Source organism: Pleurodeles waltl, chromosome 8, assembly GCF_031143425.1.
Source record: "Pleurodeles waltl isolate 20211129_DDA chromosome 8, aPleWal1.hap1.20221129, whole genome shotgun sequence".
In the NCBI taxonomy this organism is placed as follows: domain Eukaryota; kingdom Metazoa; phylum Chordata; class Amphibia; order Caudata; family Salamandridae; genus Pleurodeles; species Pleurodeles waltl.
This window is the reverse complement of record NC_090447.1, coordinates 259,519,587-259,540,645: the sequence shown is the minus strand read 5'-3', so window position 1 is coordinate 259,540,645 and position 21,059 is coordinate 259,519,587. Positions and strand designations below refer to the sequence as shown.

The following is a 21,059-nucleotide window of genomic DNA, read 5'->3' as shown; positions in this document are numbered from 1 at the left end:
CATACAAAAAAAAGACTTTGCCCCTCATTTAATGCTGCTTATTGTTTAGGACAATATTTGTTGGAACTGATAAACTCCGACTCCATTGGGTCAGAATTCATCCAGATTGATAAATATGAGTCAGCTATGAGTTTGAAAAAAGATTGTTAGATGCTGGTTTTGCTTAACACACCAAAATCTGCATGTTGGATAATTATTCGGCATTTTTCACCCAATAAATTTCGGCAGGTTTGACCTGTCGAAATTTATTGGGGGTGAAACTGTGGTTCATTTGTAAAACAGTGAGTGCCGGTGCCCAAACCTGTACTCAGAAGTCCGCTTCAGTGCTATTAAACGTCCGAGCACCGAATACCTCTTAATCGGCACCTCTTTAGCCCCTTACCAGACACTCCCTCCCCCACTAACTCACTCTGTCAGGGTTCCCTTTGTGACTGCTTTTCCGAACTTCACTTCCTCCGTACCTCCCCTTTGTGTGATTTCCCTCTCTTGATCTCTGTAAATGTCTAATGAAGGAAAAATAAGTTCCAGTTACCGGCTCAAATTAAGCACTACTACCTCCTACCTGAGATTCGTGCAACAACAGTAGTTACTGCACCTACTTCAAATAATCGAGCTACTTGTAATGAAAACCTTTCTTTTAGCAAGGTGGTGAAACTGACTTTACAAATGCAGATTCTCATTTTGCTATTTTGTGCATGATATTTGATTCGTAATGGCCAGAAGGAACGTTAATGAGTCATTGAAGTTCCTTGTGCATCACAAGAGAAAGGGGACAGTGCGTTCCTCCTCCCATTGAAATTCGTAATGGAATGCACAAATGGGGCCTTTTTGTGGTCACAAAGCATGCAATGGTTAACGCTTAGGGAATGCAGGAAGTTGCCACTTGCGTGATAAAGCTATAGAAATTTGACACACTGTGTTTGTAAAGACTGCATACATCGGTAGGTGCAGGCAGTGTCCCACAGTACACAGCATGCACCCCTGATGTCTCTTCCAGAAAGAGCCGCAGTTGTGGTACTGGGGTCGCAAAGCAGCGCGAGTGCAAGTGCTGGAATGGAGGTCTGCAGTCTCACGCAGGTCAACAGTTCAGCTTTCGCTACTTGTCACAAGCAATTGTGTCTGGATTGCCACTTCATTAATATTTTTCTCGTGGCCGACTTCCATTTTTGTGTGAAAATATGCATCGTGGTGCAAGAGCTTCAAGAATCCCTATACCACAAAGAGCGAGACTGGTTGCAGTGCACTGCACAAATTACACTGTAACGAGGCTTTTTTGTGCATGAGGCTCCCAGTATTCGCCGCTTTGCATAGGCACTCACATTAAATATCACTGCTGTGCAACAACTAATTTATTTGCACTTAGTAGGTTCTAAATTGAAACTGTGTTGTCAGATGCATTAATTACCACTATGTACCAGCAGCGAATTACATGAAGGATGCTCTTTTGTATTTATAGTGCGCCACTAAGCCAAGCAAAACAGCCAACAATGAAAAAAGAAATAATTGCAACTGGAAATGTAAGTAGTAAAGTTATAGTTGTTCATTTCAGCATGTTTTTAACACGCATAGATTTTTGTGTTACTCCATGAAGTAATGGCACTGTGCACCTCAGATTGTGAGCTATTGATTGAGATTGAATCTGTGTAGCAGTTAAAATTTCAAAGGGACTTCAGTGCGCTGTGAATGTCAGCTACAAGAAATACACCTAAAACATGGAGCCATATTCCAGAACATCCTGCTAGTTCTTTATATATTTTACTGAGTTCCTTCTGAACAAGCTCAGACCATAATAACCTATGGGGTTTGTAATCCTGATTGTGCTTCCCTACAAAATTAGGTCTTCACTCAAATGACATTTTACATAAATGGACTTATTGCTAGAGATGGGCCTTAAATATTATATCCTTGGGTGGACATGGATACAAGCACGCACCTTAAACACATGGGACTCTGCCTATGTAAAGATGAGTGTACCAGAATCAGCACCTTAAAGTTGTTGTATCATTTGAGCTATGACAAATAGAGTGCTCTGTAATTAGGCTTGATGTGGCCCCCCTCCATAGCCATTCTTCTTCCGTAGATCAGTGTGCACCAGAATAAGAACTCTTAAGGTTAATGCATCATTGGACTTCTGACAATTAAAGTACTCTTTGATCAGACCTGACATGTGCCCTCCACGGTTATTCCAAGTGTAGTCTTGCAGCATTTGTCTCTTTCTGGAGTTTGCATGCATACGTCTGTTAGCGCGTCAGACCTTAATAAGTAAACTTACTAGGGGATGCAAATAGGTTGATGAACCTTTTGACTTGCAATTAAGATGATCCCATCATAACTCCACTGCATGCAGATCAATAATCAATAACCAATACGCAATATCAATAATCCACAATAATCAATGTCATTAATAATCAATAGAGTCAGAATTTTTTTGTCACCATGACCTTTCAGTCATGAATAACCACACTTTTTAGTAAAAGTTAAAATATTTATTTCCCTATATTAACAATGCTAAAGTCATGTAAATTAACTTCAAAATCAAATCTTACACATACAGAAACATTACTTGCTGTCCAAAGTGGCGGAAAAAACGTAATCTTACCAAAGATTGAACTAGGACACATTCTAAGGTTACAGTACAAATTAATAGCAGGGACAATTGCATCAATGTGATCACAAACATCTAAGTTCAGCAGAGAAATTCATCGAGCATTATTCTCTATTATCAGAATTTAATTAGTGAGGATCCTTAACTAACATCAGATTAGCATGTTCGGCTCCATGCAGAACAATTTAGTAACATGAATTTGGAAAAACATCTAACCATGGCCCTATCAAAACAGTGCGGTTGATACATACAAAGGAAAAAACAAAAATGCATAACAGACAAATAGTTATGAGTTATACCTCTACTCAGTTGGATCGGCAATACAAGATAGTCTTCGTCATCAGGCCATCAGTCAATCAGCAAGGCATCAGGATTCAGCAACAAAGTTCAGAAAACAAAGTCTTTAAGCATTAAAGTTCAGCACGTCTCTCTGTCAAGACGCACAAGAACATAACAACATTTTGGTCATCAAGAATATGGGCAATGACGCTGTCTTCTCCTGGTGCAGTCTCGTTAAATTAAATTCACTAAAACTATTTCTCAAATTCCTATTGGTCAAGGGATCATATGTTCACACATTATCCAATAAAACTAAAACTTCAAATCTATGAATTCTGCTATTACTTCATTCACATGTCGCTGATTGGCTGTCCTGCAATGTCCTCATTATCTGGCTCGTAAGTTAACAATATTGTTGCAGCTTCTACTCCAGTCAGTGTTTCCATTCTTCTCCTCCTGAGAAAGTCAGTCTTGCAAACATTACATACACAATGTTACATTTAGCAAGAACAGCATCTTCTAGCAGTCGGTTCTCATGAGAAAAGATTCTCAGCTGTGAGCACATTTACTCAGTACAATGGAAAATCACAGTTTAACTCTCTAGGACAGCCATTTATTAAATGTTAAGAAATACAGCTTGTCGTGAGACCTGGCAACTAGGCCAAGACCTTCGCTAAGTTAAGGCCTACAACTAATAAAGCTAATACATAACTCTTAATATGACATATTATTACATTAGTCAAATATATGCTCAACATTTCATAGTATGAGAATATTAATAAGTACACTTCGTGAACGCTGACGGCCACTCATCGTAATTACATTTTCAAATGCGTGCATTATCTTTCTATCTTATTATATTTGCTACACAAACCCATTACTTAGAATACATGAACACTCATTAATAGTTTTTATTAGAACACCTGCGCTAGCACTTCCATGCTGCATTTGAAAAGCCTAGGATTGCAGTAGTCTGTTGTGGACATAATGGGCGCACTTACTGTTGCTTGATCAGCCCTGGACCCTGCAGCAGTTGTTTGTATGAGGATGAGAGTAGGCAACATGTTTGCCTTAAATATAAATAGGCAGTGGTGCAACTGTCATAATGCCCATACCCTCAACTTGTTTAAATGGTTATGAACACACGCCCACCACACTAAGGCATCGATTCGAACCAGAATGAGTTGTTGATTAAATCATATACTCTTTTTTTTAAACTGTGGCTTAACTTAATAAATTGGTCCTCATCCACAGGTGCAGTTCATCAACATAGGGAGAAAACCTGCATCTCTTTTCTATCCTTACAGTGTCAGAAAATATATCTTGGTATCTGCCTATATTTAAATAATGAAATTCTGTGGTGCCTCTAAATAGCAGTATGGAAGACAGATGGCCATTCAAAATACAGGGAAATTAAGAGTGTAAGGGAACACTGCAGTTTATGGATTTAGCAGGTAAAAAAAATCCACATAGCCTTACATTTGGAGTTGGATCAGTAAGTAAGATCTCTAACCATTCATGTTACTGCATGGTCCCACAACACAAAAAATTCTAAAGAAGATAAATTATGAGAAGTGTCTGAATGAACAAGGTTCAAGCTCCTCCTGCTCTAAAATATATAGGCCCTCATTATGAGAGGCGGCGTGGCACGGCGGTGTTGGACTGCCAGATTATGACCACGGAGGTGAACTGGCTACAAAGCAGCCACTTCACCGCCTCTATAGCCAGGGCGGTCGGACCGCTAGGGCAAAGGTGGACCACATTTGTCCCGTCAGTCTACCATAGACCGCTGACGGTATTTGGAATCTCCTTTTCGCCAGGGATTTCCTGGCAACAACCCCGCCAGGAAATCCCTGGTGGAAAGGATACTGGCGACAGGAATTTACATTCCTGTCGCCAGTATGTGACTCCCCCAGCCCCCCCCCCACAGCCACGATCCCCCTAAGCCTGTAGGGACCCCCGACCCCTGTAGAGACCCTCCCACCCCATCCAAGCATGCACGCACCCACATACATGCAATCACGCATTCACGCACTCATACAGACACACATACACTCGCACCCCACCCACCCCGCTTCCATTCACGCACTCACACACTCACAAACACACACATACACGCACACAAACACCACCCCCCTCCAATCACGCAAAGGCACAGTCCTGTGCACACACACACCACTCATCACCCCCCTCCCCTATCGGACGGGCACTTACCTATTCTCAGTGGTCGTCCGGTGGAGGATGGGATCCTTGGGGCCTGCTCCATCACTGGCGCCATCTCTCCACAACATTGGTACGCCTATTACCAACTCGTAATAGGCGTGGCGGTGTTGTGATGATGTGGCGGTGCCAGCAGAGCAGCCTCCACTGCTCCGCCGACCACTAGTATGGCTGCTGGCGGCTCTCCGCCCAAATTCTGGCAGAGAGCCACCAGCAGTTATAATATGGCGGTTTGAAGACTGCCATCCATGGCGATCTTGTGGCTGGCGGGAATTCAGAGGTCTACGTTATAGACCGCCGAAGTCATAATGAGGCCCACAGAAACAAATTACGACTTGATCTATTGCATATTTCGTAGTCTTCAGGGCACAACAGTCCTAAAAAAAAGAAGTTAGGGGATTAACCACGCAAGGCAATATGCAATTCACATTAAGGCGAGTTACATTGCTCATAACATCACAGGAAGGGCATCGCGACCCATGACCTCACAGGAAGTGACATCCTAAGAATTAATTTCAGATCTTAAGACCTTGCACATATCTTTAGCAGGTCTATCATGAGTATATTATAGCACTTTACGAGATGTAACTAATGAAAACTGTTTGTTACTTAAGTCTGTTACTTGAGTTCCCTGTCTAAAGGAATTAACAGGCCAAACGGGGATGAAGTTTGGTGTCTCACTAACTACAGTAGCTAAACCACTAAATGTTTCAAGTTAGGCACACACACTCTCTTCAAAAGGTTGCCACCCACATTTAGCAGCTGATATTTATCCTGTATTTTTGGTATAACTATATCTAAACCGACCTCACATCCACTAGCCCAACCGAAGGATAGCTGTCCTTGGAATCTGTGCTACCGGAATACCCAGAAGCATTCCATCCATCACTTTTTCTTATACTTCGTGTAGTCTCTTTAGTGCCATTATCAGCATGTGGGGAGCTCTCAATATTTCTAACTTCATGTTTTCAAACTATTACTGTTAAGAACTACATTGATCTAATCTAATCTGAATTAAAATTCACTTTTTTAAAATTCTGAGGCAACTTTATCATATTTTTATATAGCTTTATTTTCATGGCTCTGCTCATGCTGGGCACCTGGAGCCAAGCTAGACCCTTTGCTCAGCTATCCCTGTTAATATAATGGTTCACCTATCAATACTCACTCTGCAGTGATTTGAGGTCACTGTGCATCCCACATCTTAAAGTGCATGCATATGCACAGCAATTGAACAGAATCAAAAGCTTGCCTCCAAATCGTAGCTTCTTTTAAGTACTTGTGAAAAGATAACCTGTGCCTTTTGTTTCCTGTACACTGCATTGGCACCTATGTGTGAGGCTCCAAACGCTCCTGGCCAGGATCACTCTGAAGCAACAGGAAAGCTGATGGCCCATGAAATTCCATCTTTGTTTTGGGCCTACCTGGAATGTTAAACATGAACGCGCCCCTCGCGGCATGCACATTGCTGCTGTTAAGAGAAAACAGATAACATGCAGACGCAGCTGTGTGTCCCAGTGTCCACAGATTACACTGGGTCAATTTTGTCATATTTTACAGGGGGCCAACTTCTTAATAGGTGGGGCGGTGTCCACCCTGTGAAAATAGTGGGTGGATGCCATCCACCCACGTGTACTCTCGACTTGTGTCCTGGTAGTCTTCCCAGACTTTCTTTGATCCTGCTTTGATAGCCTGGAAATGTGCTCTGAACAGATGCTACCGAAGTTGATTTCTAATTTTCATCTTTTGGAAAGTTGCCAGAAGAGGCAGTTTCAAATAGGGGGTAGAATATGCACTTAGGCAAGACTGTTCTAAAGTGACAAAAAATGTATATCAGTAGAGTCAAACCCACATTTACAAAATAATTGTAGACGCTATACATATCCATTTAGCAATTGTTTAAACAACACATACTAGATGCCCACAAATTGGCTTGTTCCTTCACAAAAGTAACCTAAAAGATTGCTATGGTGGCAGAACAGATGAAAGTAAGAGTTTGACTTTACTTTGTTGCAGGTTTCTAATTGTGCTTATAGGATTCAGCCTGGATCGGTGCTATCTGCTGTAGGAAAGTGGATTATTATTTTGGATGGACCAGTGTCGTTATCAAAGGATAAGGACACCACCTGCTAGATGTCACACAAATAAATAAAATAAACCTGTTCTTAATCTTTGGCAGAAATGTGACAGGAAGCAGCCAGGCTTAAATCAAAGGCAATATGTAAATTATTGAAACAGTGCACACCAGTAGAAAAAGTCTCACAAAATACTTTAAAACTCCACAACCCACCTTAAAATAAAAAGAAACATTTAATGAGTAAAATAAGAGCAAACCAACAGAGATACAAGAAGGGACCTAGAAATATGATTTTTTAAAAGATTTAAGTGGCAATAGCACCAAAAAAGTACAAAGTCCCATGATAGTATTCAGAAGCGGTAGACCGGGACCTAGGTGTGATTTGAGGCTGACCGACGAAGCTCAGGCCACGTGCTATAGCAGAATTGGTCAAAAATGTTCTAAGTCCCAGCACAGAAAAACACTTTGTCACTTTTTTTAAAAGAAAAATTCTCCCTGAGGGCACCACCACTAATTTTTGGTTGCCACCGTGGAACTAGAGGCCAGATACTTGAAGCATGTTTATACTGCTAGAGTTTTCGTGGTTTTTAGATTTCTTGCTGAAAACCTCTCTAGGTCCCAAGGCAGAATGGGATTTAGTCATTTATTTGGAGGTGATCGGAGCCATGAGTGGAACGAAACTGAAATTCATTCCTGTGCCATGGAACTGTCAGTCAGATACCTGTCTCTGCACGCCCCCCTGAAGCTCTAGCAATCTGCAGGAAAGGTTTATACACGTTTCCAAACTTTCCTCTGGTGCCCAGAAAAATAGAGAAGTACACTTCTAAGTGTCCAATGGCATTAGAGGATGGTACTTAGGGACTTTCAGGGTGTCAAGAAGTGGCCAACAGCAAAGTCCAGTGCACGTCCTGCTGCCACTGGTCAGCTGGGCATTCCCAGGAAAAAGCTTCTTGCAGCTTGTGTGCCTGCAGGTGTATAGAAGGCCAGTCAACCAATCCCTGGAGTCCACTTCTTTGTCCACGGCACAAGAGGAAGCAGGTCCAGTTCTTCAGGGCTCCTTTCAGGTCACACACAGTAGGTCCAGGCTTCTTCTGATCTTTAGCAGGACCTGTAAATGTTCTGATGAGGTACATTGGAGTGGCACATTAATTCCTGGCGCCAGCTAGTGGGTGAGGATGGCCCCTGGGCTTTCCTTAACCAAAGTTGTAAAAGTTCCTAGGGGCAATCATACCCACTTTATCAGTAGTTCTTGTGTGTCCTATTGCAAGCAATCCTAATGTGTCCCTTACTCAAAAACCAAGATGGTGAAGCCTTTCTCCCCTTCTGCAGAGCCATTGTGCCCACCCAAAGGTGTGGCCACGGAAACAAGCTCTTCATTACTCTGTTTTCACTGTAAACTGGTTCTGTAAGTAGCTTTACTTCCACTAGGTTTGGTGTCCAGCCTGACTAAGGGGAAAAGGCTGCAGCCTTTTCAATTGTCACCTACCATTTACTTGTGTCAGGGAAGGTCCCTTTGAAGTTAATGAAGTTCCTGGGAACTCCCCAATGAGTCTTCCTAGCAGGGGAAGAAAACACCTGTCTACTGCCAGGCCATTGTCTGTGCTCTGAGAGCAGTTTTTACATCTCTAACTTCTAATTTAGGCCAAACGCCGCCTGGGAAGTTGCTGGACTTCTAATGCAAATTACCCTCTAGGAGCTTCGGACAGGTTAAAGATAACTTTCTAAAAGTTACATCTCCAATATACTTAATACAAAATCCAACCTCAACATTGAATTGAATTTTTATTAATTATAAAAATAAGCCTTTGAATGAAGTTTGTAGCTGGTATAGGTGAAAAGTTATAAACTAAAGTGCGTAATCTATACGGTGATGTTTCCTATGTGCCAGCTAAAGGCTGAGCAATGACAATGTCGTTTTGGGCCTAGTCACTGGGGAAGATGCAATTTTTAATGTTGCACATATTCCACTCCTAAATATTATGCACCCTACCTTGTGGGCAGCAAAGTGCGTTTAGGGATTACTTATTTAATTGCTAAAATCAGGTTTTTCTACCTGTCAAAAGGATCTGTGCATCACGGTTCACACTGCTAATGGCAGGCTACACATGCTAGGCTGAAGCAATGTTCTCACTGCCAATGTAGTGGCTGGCACAATAGGTGCTGCAGTCCACAAGTGACATTTTCCTTTCCATGCAGTAGGTATATTTCTGCACCATCTATTTCCACATGTTTTAGGGGTAAGGGCATTCACACTGGGCACTGGATAGAAATGTCCCAATGTAAGAGTTTAAGATTACCAGCAAGTGAGTCTCATACAAAATGAAAAATGGGGAGTGGCCACCAACAAAATGGCCACTTTTGAACATCTGTGAAGTGATGGACCTAAAGAAATGATTTGCGAAATCTAACTCTCTCGACAATGTTTTTGAATCATTTTATATTGAATTTCTGCCTATTGTCAGCAACTAGGCCCTCATAGAAGGGTTAAGTGTTTTATTCCAGCTTTTCTGTCCTTGTGACAGAGTTTTCAGGGACAGTTTGCATTTTCTTACTTTTCTGTTGGTTTTATGGGGCCCTCCAGGCAGAGTACAGTAAAGTAGTGCCATTAAATACAGGATTTTAGATTTGTAGAGAACGATTTTCTTTTACAATTAGGCACACTACCTTCTCTGTTCCTTGCTTAGCCTTTAGGACAATTCCCGCTCCATGCCTAACAAGTGAGTAGGCAATTGATGTACTTTTTGGATGCCAGTTGTGAACTAACCGCAGCCTCTAATTTTTGCACTTGTTGCTGTGTGTCATACATAAGTTAGCTGGGAAGACCTAATCTCTATTATAGTTGTGTTTTTGTAATGATTTAATTAAAACTGTTTCCCTTAAGCAACTGGATTGATGAAGTTGCACATATTTGTGAGGCAAAATACTGCAGGCCTATGGGGTGCATTTGCAGCTCAAGGCCCTGAAGCAGCCCACCGTAGCGTGTCAAGGGAATCCGTAAAGGTAAGAGAAACCTTCACTGCAACAGATGAGTGTAGCTCACAGACTCCTTGAGACTGACACGCACCCGAGCCGCTCACTTAGACTTGGGACTGTGGTTCTGTTTTATAACACCACAGTGAGATCCAGAGTTGAAACTACCTGTGAGAAAAGATTTCAGAATCCTATTGTGCAAAACTTGGACAGAAACCTCCCTAATGTTTAAAAAATTATGCACGAGTATCCTAGGGAGTATGCAAAAAATAAAAAGGGTGAAGAAAATGAGGTAGATAAAAATGAAGCAGTTGATCAACGTAGAAGACACTTGTTCATATGTTCAAGAACACAGAGTTACTTCTGGAAGTGTTGGACTTGAGACAGGTGACTAGCAAAAAATGAAGATGAGATTTGACAATGACGTGAATAGGCTGTGACATGAGTCAAATCAATCAATCAAGGATTTGTAAGGCGCGGCTAATCACCCGTGGGGCCTCAAGGTGCTGAATGTAGGAGTGCTGCTTAGTCAGAGAGCCAGGTCTTGAGGTCCTTCCTGAACTGCTTCAGTGATGCGGTCTGCCTGAGCTTGAGGGAAAGTGTGTTTCATGTCCGGGCTGCTAGGTAGGAGAAGGATCTTCCTCCTGCTGTACTTTTAGGGATCTTGGGGACAGCGGCAAGGGTGAACTGGGAGGAACGGAGACGTCTGTTTGGTATGTAGACGGTGAAGCAGTGGTTGAGGTATGCTTACTGCTGTATTATGGACTCGTTGTAGCCTTGATTGAAGTTTCTTGGTAATGCCGACATATAGTGAGTTGACGTAGTCCAGTTTGCTGGTGATGAGTCCTTGTGTCGGTGGGAATCCATTTGGAAATCATCCGCAGAAGACGGAGGGTGTGGGAGCTTGATGAGGAGACGGCGTTAAATTGAAAGTCAAAGAAAGAAACTCCCATATTTTGTACAGGAGACTTTATGCACACACAAATATTGATATTTGAGAAGTATGTTGTTATTTATTATACAGTATTTGTCTATGTAACAAGTGTATAAGGATGCTTGTGATTATTAGAAATAACTTAGCATATAATATGCATATAATGGCAAAGGTTAAGAAGTCCTGATTCATATTTCATCACACATCACTTACATTATTAGTCTATTTCCTACCAAACATATCTATAGTGGTTTCAGCCAATCTAAACAGCTGTATAAGTTCAGTGTCAATTATGCCAACCCATGGAAAATGTCCCTGCATACCATATGTTGTCATTGCGTTAGCAGTAGGAATTCAGTCCTTCACCATTTCCCCTCAGCAACCTATCCGTGTGTCCAGCCCTACCCCCAAATTGATACTTCATATACCTTTATTGCTAATGGTGTCATATGGAGTGAGGAGGGTCACCTTAGGTCAGTGCTTTTTTTTCTACAGAAAATGCTACATAACGTGCAAACAGTGCCCTTCTACAGAAGCATAAAAACCTACAGAAGCTCATGCTACTTTTGCTTCGTCTTTACAAGATGTAACTCTGCATGACCATCTTCCAGTGCAGCCACAAATACATGCTTGTATGAGAGTAGTGAAAAGTTTTCCCTCTTTGCCTTGTTAGTTTGAATGGTAAGGGTTAAACTGAAAACATGGCGATCGAATACACATTTGTTAGCATTGACATCAAATAAGTTGCTGGTTTTTCTAGGTCTTGAGCCCATACACATAGGGCCTGATTTAGATATTGGCAGATTGTTTCTCCATCACATCAGTAACGGATATCTCATCTGCCGAAATCTAAACCCACAGGAAATAATGGGACTTACATTTCAGCTGACAAGATATCCGTCATCGTTGTTACGGAGTAACCCATCTGCTAATATCTAAATCAGGCCCATAGTCTTGAGTCTTAAGTGTAGTTATGTTTTCATGGAGTCAGGTCTGTTTTGCATGTAACACACATTATTAGCATTCAAGAACCCTGCCACACATGACACAGACAGTAAACTCTTGAATTAGCAAAAATTCATGAGCACACGGCGATCGTTATGTCATCTGAAATGGGTACCATTTTCCCCAAATAACACATTTTTGTGAATTCATAGTTTGTCTTTATGGTAAAATACTGACTGTACATCAATGTATTTATCATTTTGTGAATTATTGAATTCTGTGTTTCTAACCTCACATCACATCACTGAATACGCCTTTGACTCTTCTGTGGCGCTATCCTGAGGTTTTAGTACTTAAAAGGTGAATTTGGTGATCAGTTTTAGGACTTCATAATAGCACATCACCAGGAAGAGATAAATGAACGCAAAGGGTGCGTAGTAACCTCTGTTTGCTCTGTGCCACTTGAACAAGTTCCATCAGTTTAGCAATGGTATTTAATAGATTGGGCACTATAGTCATATTCCAAGCAGATATTATTTAACCATGTTTCCTGTAGCTACCCACTTACATGAATAGCATGTTAATAGGAAGGATTACAATTTGTGAGCCCAGGTACTATGGTGGTCTGTAAGGGTGTTATGGTGTAATGTTCTGCTCTACTTGAAGTAACACGTGTCACCTGCATAAAGTATACTTGTAATTGTAGTATGGATTATCACTGGCTTCTTATAGCCCGGTTTAAAGATTGTTATTTCCCCTCCTCAAGCATTTGGGGGTATAAAACTTAAGTTATTTTTATTACAATATGCTGATGTTCAAAGACACCACCTGCCAGAAATGAACATGCATGTTGGTGATGTACATAAAAACATTTAGTGAATGGAGTCCAGGACCTTTCCCCTTAGTTCTACTTTGCCCAGACTTCCATGTGTCCCCAAGGGCGCTCTCAATCTGTCCACCTCAGATGAGATCTCCTCAATGAAGATATGCAGACAAGCACACTACTATAACTAAAATCACTAAATTCAAATGTATGTATTGACTCAGCTAAAATGCCAAACAATAATCACATCAATCTCTGAATAAATTTGTTTACAAAAGGATAAATACATGAAGAGCCTGATTCACAAAGTTAAATATATACATGTTTATCTACGCAAAATTAAATGCATACATGTTTATTTACTCATATATGTGTTTACTGCTGAACCTAGACATAACCCTCATCTTTTATTTCTAGACGCCATTTCTGAATGGAGGTTTACACTTATCAGGTGTAACCTTTAACTGTTTGCCATTAACTGTTTTCAAGTGGATATTTACACCTAGGTGTAGACTTATTTCCACCCCCTCCAATGTGGGGATGGAGCCTCAAACAATTGTATTTTGGACCGTAAAGTTAATGCAAGTAACTTTACAGCCATATTTTTGTGTTCTGCCTAATGGTTGTCAGGAACCAAAAGTACTTCCCCTAGGTAATTATGTGTGCTCCTAACAGACACACAAACATACATAAACTCATATGGTACATGACATTTATGTCAATTTATTGTTTTTTTTTCAAAAACAAAAATCAATCTAATGAACAAAAATACATAAAATGATATAACATCATTTATCATTCCTAACTAGGAAGGAATTTCAAAATCAAGTTCATTTATTACCTTTCAAAATGCATATCCGTTGATTCATGTCACTGCAAATATGAATTCATTTTTCATGTACAATTGATCGCTGCTAATGGATTATGCAAAAATTCTATATCGACGTGTTTCAGTGGTATAAAACCACCTTTCTCAGGACTTATTGGATTAATATTCTTCCAAGACTGACAAATGTGATCATGTATTTGTACATCAAGTGAAGCATATCATATCTGATAGAGGCATCTAGTCACAGATTCCTTACCTTAGAATTTCCCCTAGGCGTCACTCTGAATCTGGAGATTTTTGTCAAGCAGTGCCCCTGAGCACCGTTATGTGGTGTCGATCAACTCCGTGTCCGTCGTCGGTGTTGTGTGTGCCAGTTATGACGTTGTGGGTCCTATATAGACACCACCCCTGTGCGCTGATGTCAGTTCTTTTCTTTCTGTGCCAGCTAGCACTGATCCAAAGAAGGAGCTACCCCTCAGTCACTTTTTGACTGGTCTTTGGTCAAAGCTCTTTTGAGTATTCTACTCGTGGTTTACCGAGGGAAGTCCTCACATAAGACTGGGTCAAGTCTTGCGGATCCTGCCATCAAGTGATGTCCCTGACAGACCTCGTGGACCATGAATCCAAAGGCTTTGAGGGGATGGTCCCTAAAGCTTATGGCACTCGGCTCTGCATAAGTTTTGGTCTTGATCGAAAGGAACATCTTAGGACTGGTGGAGAGCACCCCCCAATCTTGTTCATCCAGTTCCATGTCCTTGGGAAGTTTGGATAAGCATAAGAAGAAGCTGAAGAAGGCAAAACGTTCTTCGACTTCAACTCGTCTGTCGGACTACGAGACACAGGTGCATCATAGATTGAGGCCTCCATCTACAGAGCCTGTGTCTGGGCCAATTTTGCACTTCGCCAAGACTCCGGGAGTGGAGAGACCGCGGCCAAGCTTAAAGAGTTTTAGGAGGCCATGCACCTCATTTTTGTGCAGTCCAACTTGGCTGGCACGCTTTCGGTTCCCGCAGAGTTGGAAGGAGCCCTTTTGGGTTCTGCGCCAGCAGCTTTGGCTCTGAGGGTCACCCAGATATCCATTCACGGATCCGAATCAGTGCCAGTCATACCACTTTGACCTTCCCCGGTGCCAAGTCTGACATTGACGCTCCCGGCGCCGCCCGTACCCCATGGAGGTGCTACCCCATCCTCATTGCCGACTCCAACACAGAGCCCGATGGGCGTCATACGATGCTGACTCTGGTGCCGGCAGGGGCCTTGTCCCCTAAGTCAGATTGTGAGCCTTATTATTATGGTCTAGGTTATGGTGTGGAAGGGGGAGGGTCGCTGGTCCCTTTAGAAAATCAGCCCCAAGATACCATGGACTGCTGTTTGGACCTGGGGAAAGCCTGTTGCCTCAATACTTCCCCACATACTGGCATGCTCTCTCCCCTTTCTGTGGGTACAGAAGAGGGAGCTTCATACTTATTGGTGATGCAAAGACCAGTCCAGGTCCTGGACCTTGAGCTGACTTGGGTGGCAGTCAGGACTACCCTTCTGACAGAAGTGCTTCAGCCTGGGGCTTCATCCTCTGAACCCCTGCTCCCCTTTAATAAAGCCCTTACAAACGTCCTTCTAAGTGCTTGGTCCAAACCCAGCATAGGGGCTCCTGTGAACAGGTCTATTGCCCACCACCATCGGCCTGCACCGGGTAACCCAGGTTTCCTGATGCAACACCCCACCCCTGAGAGCTTGGTTTTCCAAGCCTCCACATCCCCGAGTGTGTTCCCTTCTTTACCCACAGATAGGGAATCCAAGAGGTTGGATGCACTTGGGAAGAAGATGTTTTCATCCACCCGCCTGGCAGTGCGGTCCGTGAACACCGCATGCTTTTTGGGCTGTTATTCGCACACACTGTGGGATATGATTGTGCAAGTGCTGCTATACGTCCTGGAGGAGGCTCGGGCCTTACTTTCCCAACCAGGTGCTGATGGGAGAGACGCAACAAAGTTCACAATCCGATGAAGGACTGGACATGACCGACACACTAAGCCGAGCGGTTGCTTCTACAGTGGCCTTGAGGTGCCACGCCTGGTTGAGGATGTCGGGCTTTTGAGGGAATGTCCAAGCTAATCTTATGGACATGCCCTTTGATGGCACGTGTCCCTTCAGAGAGAAAGCAGACTCTGTGCTCTAGAGATTCAAGGATTCTCATGCTACAGCCAGGTACTTGGGACTCGCGCCAGCCCCTCCTCCCCCTCAGTCTGCTTTTCGCCCCTTTCGTAGCTATGGAATGGGCACCCAGCCATGTTCGTTCCCATTCAGCCTCTGTGCTGTGCATGCTGCCCAGCCTCTGCGTGGCTGGGGACATGGGATTCACTGTCCTTGTGGATCAGGGAGCCAGCGGTCTGGCTTGTCTACCCCCCTCTGACCCCTCAAGAACTGCCTCCAAACCTTCCTAGCTTGACGATTCCCCACCAGGGACCAGTCAGAGTTAGGTTCCACTATTGCCTTCTCCTTTGGCAGCCCATCACATCAGAATGGGCTACTCCCTTCCCTTAGAGACTACCCCCCCATCCATGCAACCATCCCAAGATTGGATGACAGAGGATCACTTGGCACTTCTCCAGGAGGAAGTTACAGCTCTCTTGGCCTAGGGAGTCATAGAAAGGGTCCCTTTGCCGGAAGTAGGTTGTGGCTTTTATTCCCACTACTTTCTGGTGCCCGAAAAGGACAGCAGCCTTCGCCCTATCCTAGACTATTGGTCCCTCAATCTCTTTCTCAAGAAGGAGTTCAGAATGCTCACTCTAGCTCAGGTTTTATCTGCCCAGGAGCCTGGATGGTAACTTTGGACTTGCAGGACCCATATTTCCATATCCCCACCCTGCGTGCCCACAGACGTTATTAGCCGTTCACAGAAGGCCACAAGCACTTTCAGTTCACCATGCTTTCTTTTGGCTTTACCAGCTCCCCTCGGGTGTGCACCAAGGTGATGGTGGTGATGGTCTCAGATTATCTGCGCAGATCAGGGGTTTCATTCTTCTCCTATTTCGACGACTGGTTGTTGAAGGCGGGTTCACCAAGGCTGTCGTCTCCCACCTCCAGACTATTGTGAATCTCCTGCATTTATTAGGGTTCACTATAAACATGTCGAAGTCACACCTGACTCCCTCTCAGATGCTCCCTTTCATCGTAACTGTTCTGGACACAGTGCAGTTTCATGCTTATCCTCCCGAGCGGCGAGTCCACGATATTCAGGCTATGATACCGATGTTTGAGCCTCTATCCTGGATTTCAGTAGGAATGACTCTGAGGCTGCTGGGCCTCATGGCCTTCTGCATACTGCTGGTGACACATGCCAGGTGGCATATGCAGGATCTGTAGAGGGACCTGAAGTTGCAGTGGGTGCGGCATCAGGGAAATCTCTCTGACATGGTCCAGATCTCAGAGGGACCTGCACAAGATCTGCAGTGGTGATTAACGAACCGCAGTTGAGTCAGAAGCAGATCCCTCCCCCAGCCAGATCTCACAGTAGTAACAGATGCGTCACTCCTGGGATGGGGCGGTTATCTGGGAGAGGTGGAGATCAGAGGCATCCAGTCTCCACTGGAGTCCGGACTCCACATCAACCTGTTGCAGCTCCGGGCGATCAGACTAGCACTGAAAGCATTCCTTCCCTCTCTCAAAGGGAAGGTAGTGCAGCTGTTCACGGACAACACCACCACCTTGTGGTACTGCAACTATCAGGGTGGGGTGGGGTCGTGCACCCTTTGTCAAGAGGCTCTGTGCCTCTAGACATCGCTGAAACAACAGGGCATTTCCCCATTGGTTCAACATCTGACGGACTCTCTAAACGTCAGATCAGACAAATTCAGGCGACAATTTTTAGTTGAGCATGGATGGAGTCTCCATCCAGAGGTGGCACAAGGTCACTTTCAGCAGTGGAAAGAGCCTTGGTTAGATCTGTTTGCCTCGGCATGAGAACACGCAATATCAACAGTATTGCGCGGTGGAGTTTTGAGGCAATGATCACTCAGCAACGCTTTTCATCTAAAGTGGAACTCAGGCCTCCTGAATGCCTTTCCTCCCATACCACTTCTCAAGAAGATCAAGAATAGCCGGATCCAAGTAACCCTTGTGGCTCCAGACAGGGACAAAGAGTCTGGTGTACCAAGCCATTGAGCATGACCATCAATCCTACGATCAGAATACCCCTTCAGGAGAATTTTCTGTCATAGCAGCAGGGGAGGGTTTTCTACCCAAACCTGTCCAGTGTCCACCTTCTTGCATAGATCTGGGTAGTCAGGCGTCCCTCCACAAAAACATATATGCCTGTCGGAAGAAATTTATGGCATGGTGCACAGACAAGTTTGATGAGCCCCTTTCTGCACCTCTTTCTGTGATTTTGTTGTTTATCCTTTCTCTGGCCAAAGAGGGCTTTACAATAGCAGATGTTATCTGTCTGCCATTTCTGTTTTTTTGTGGTTTACCTGAAAAACCTTCCTTGTTAAATTGACCTATTGTAAATAGGTTTGGAAAGGCCTTACTCATATGTTTCTTCCATCTACATTCACTAAGCCCCAATGGGATTTAAATTTAGCTTTGACATTTCTTATGTGCATTCCTTTCGAGCCTCCCACAGGTGTCCTCTCAGGATTCTCACTTTGAAGACAGCCTTCCTTATAGCTATTACATATGCCTGCAAGGTAAGTGAGCTGCAGGTATTTTCATCTACGCCATCCTACCTTTCCATCTATCCTGAGAGAGTGGCCTCCTTTCTACCTAAAGTGGTTGCACCCTTCCATGTAGGCCAATTCATCACCTTGCCAGCTTCTGAAGCAACCCCGCATCCTTCTAAGGAAGATGAGAGACTCCACTGCCTGGACCCAGAAAGAGCATGGGCATTCCATCTTGATTGTATCAAACAGTTCCGAGTGGATTGTCAATTCTCTGTTGGTTATGTGGGTGCGAAGAAAGGTCGGGTAGTGCAGAAGACAACCATCTCTAGTTGGGTCGTACTCTGCATTAGAATGTGCTATGCACTGGCTAAAAAGCAACCCCCTGAGGGTTTGCATGCTCATTCCACCAGAGCTAAAGATGCAACCACTGCGTTAGCACGCGTAGTTCCAGTCCTTGACATCTGTCAGGGGGCAACGTGGGCATCTCTGCACACGTTTCCCAAACACTACTGCCTGGACAGTCAGGTCTATAAAGACAGGCACTTTGCCCGTTCAGGCCTGGAGGACTTTCTAGTATGATCTTAGTTCGTAGACCCACCTTCAGGGATGGTATTGCTTGGGTATCTATTCTAACGTAATGAAACTGCAATTAGATGTCTTTATGAGATGGACAAGTTACTTACCTTCAGTAACGCCTTATCTGGTAGAGACAATATCTAGTTGCAGATGCCTTACCAACCCACCCATCCTCCCTGCTTTGCAAACTGATTTCTAGGGACAGGGACTCCCTTTCAGGGCCCTAACTTTGATGGACCAGTGGCCAGTGTTCTTCATGGCTCGGTCACTTCTGGTATGGGTTTATAAAATGAATCGGATGTCAGCGCGCCAGGGTGGTGCCAATATAGGACCCACAACATCATATCAGGAGGCGGACGTGGAGCTTATTGATGCCACCTAACGGTGCGCAAGGAAAATCTCCGAATCCAGACTGACGCCTGGGTGAAATACTAAGGTAAGGAATCTGCGACTAGATATTGTCTCTACCTGATAAGGCTTTACCAAAGGTAAGTAACTTGTCCATTAAGAAGCCTCCAATGGCATACTCATATTAAAAACCACTGTGGGTAACCAAAGTACTGCTTGTGGCTGATCTTTTTCTGATCACTTAGACGACAATAGAAGTCACCTCATTCCAAATCTCTAGTCTCTTCAAAGTAGTTTCACCTTTTTTTTCAACCATCAGAGCAGGAGCTCCTAATGTGGAGCCTTTATTTTTCTCCTCCTAGTTTTTCCTAGTATACTCTTAATTTCAGTTATGTCCTTAGCATAACTTCACTGTGCAGGTCACGTCACCATTTCGCTACTGTCTCAAATGAAAAAGCCTATTGGTTGGACTTGTCTGCCAATGAATGAAAAGCTTCACCATAGAGATGGAGATCTCCCTACAGAAAAGTATAGCGAAATTTGATACATTTTATTATTTAAAAATATATATATTTTACTATATAGTATAAATATAAATGAATATGAAATATGTATTATTAACCTGGAAATAATAGCATACATGGTTACAGTACACGAATTCCTGGAATTAAATGTAAATGTCCATAAAATAATAATAAAGTTAAATATATTAAAATTATAAATATTAATTTTTAAACAATAATTTTAAAAAAGTGCTCCCCATCACTAAAATGTTTTATTTGATCTATTATTTAGTAAACATGGTTCAGTGTTATATATTTAACTAAATTACACAATTTTATTTTTTTAGCAAGTGCAAAAGTTTAATGTATCCTTTAAAAAATAAGTTTCATGTTAACTTTAACAATTATGATAATTATGGCTATTTTATTCAATTAAACATTTAAATTATGAGGGAGAGTGAAATGGATTTCATTAATTATTTTTTTTTAACATTAAGTCCTAGGGGGTATTATTTTAATTAGTTGCCTACATTGAGTATTATGTGAATGTGTTACAGTACAAATGGTTGATCAAGTGTAGTTCTTGACTTGCTGGCTGCACACCTCTTTTGACTCCTTTAAGAAGACTATTTTGTAAATTACAATTTTCTTTCTTGTTTTGGGGTGTGTATTGTGTCCTGGCATATCCCCCAAAAGCCCTACTCAAATTTCTATAGTACCTTCACAGTTAATAGTAAAAATGTCCTCTTTTCTAGTCACTCCCTCTTGCCTCTCCAAATCTACCAAAAACATATACATACGTGTGCAGAACTCTCTGCACACTTGACAGAGACCTCCACACAGAAAAGAGAGGAGAGGCAGAAGTCTGGAGACATAGATTTGTGAATTGTGTTTTAAGTGATACAATAAACTAAAATATAAAATGCAGTTTGTGAATCAGGCCTATAGAGTTTTTCAATAAAACATAAGTGCTTACAGGAGGAGAGGAGATTGTTAAGCAGTGGGAGCAGTCTTAATGTGCACTGATCCTGAAAACTCGTAAAGACAAAATAATCAGATTCCTATTAAATCAAGTAGTTTTTTATAGGAATACTAGGCTCACCCTTAGCACCTTGGCACACGCAACAAGGCCTGCCTAAAGAAATGTGTGTGATACTTTTGTGAAAGCATGAAAACAACATTACAGTTAAGAAATAAATGAGTCACCATCACCAGACCAATTTACTGAATAGAATGACCTACATGCCTTATTTGACTTGATTAACAATGGCACACAGTCAGATACAAGTTGG

General features: G+C 42.8%; 1 protein-coding gene across 2 annotated transcripts in view; it reads left to right on the top strand.

The window, feature by feature from the left end:
* The window catches only part of LOC138249903 (ATP-binding cassette sub-family C member 2-like), a 546,861-nt gene that overhangs the window by 363,964 nt on the left and 161,838 nt on the right, over positions 1-21,059 (top strand). For both annotated transcript variants that reach the window (XM_069204120.1, XM_069204121.1), the window contains one exon: positions 1,457-1,517. In XM_069204120.1, the coding sequence (XP_069060221.1) occupies positions 1,457-1,517 (61 nt within the window). The remainder of the gene's footprint in view (positions 1-1,456; positions 1,518-21,059) is intronic.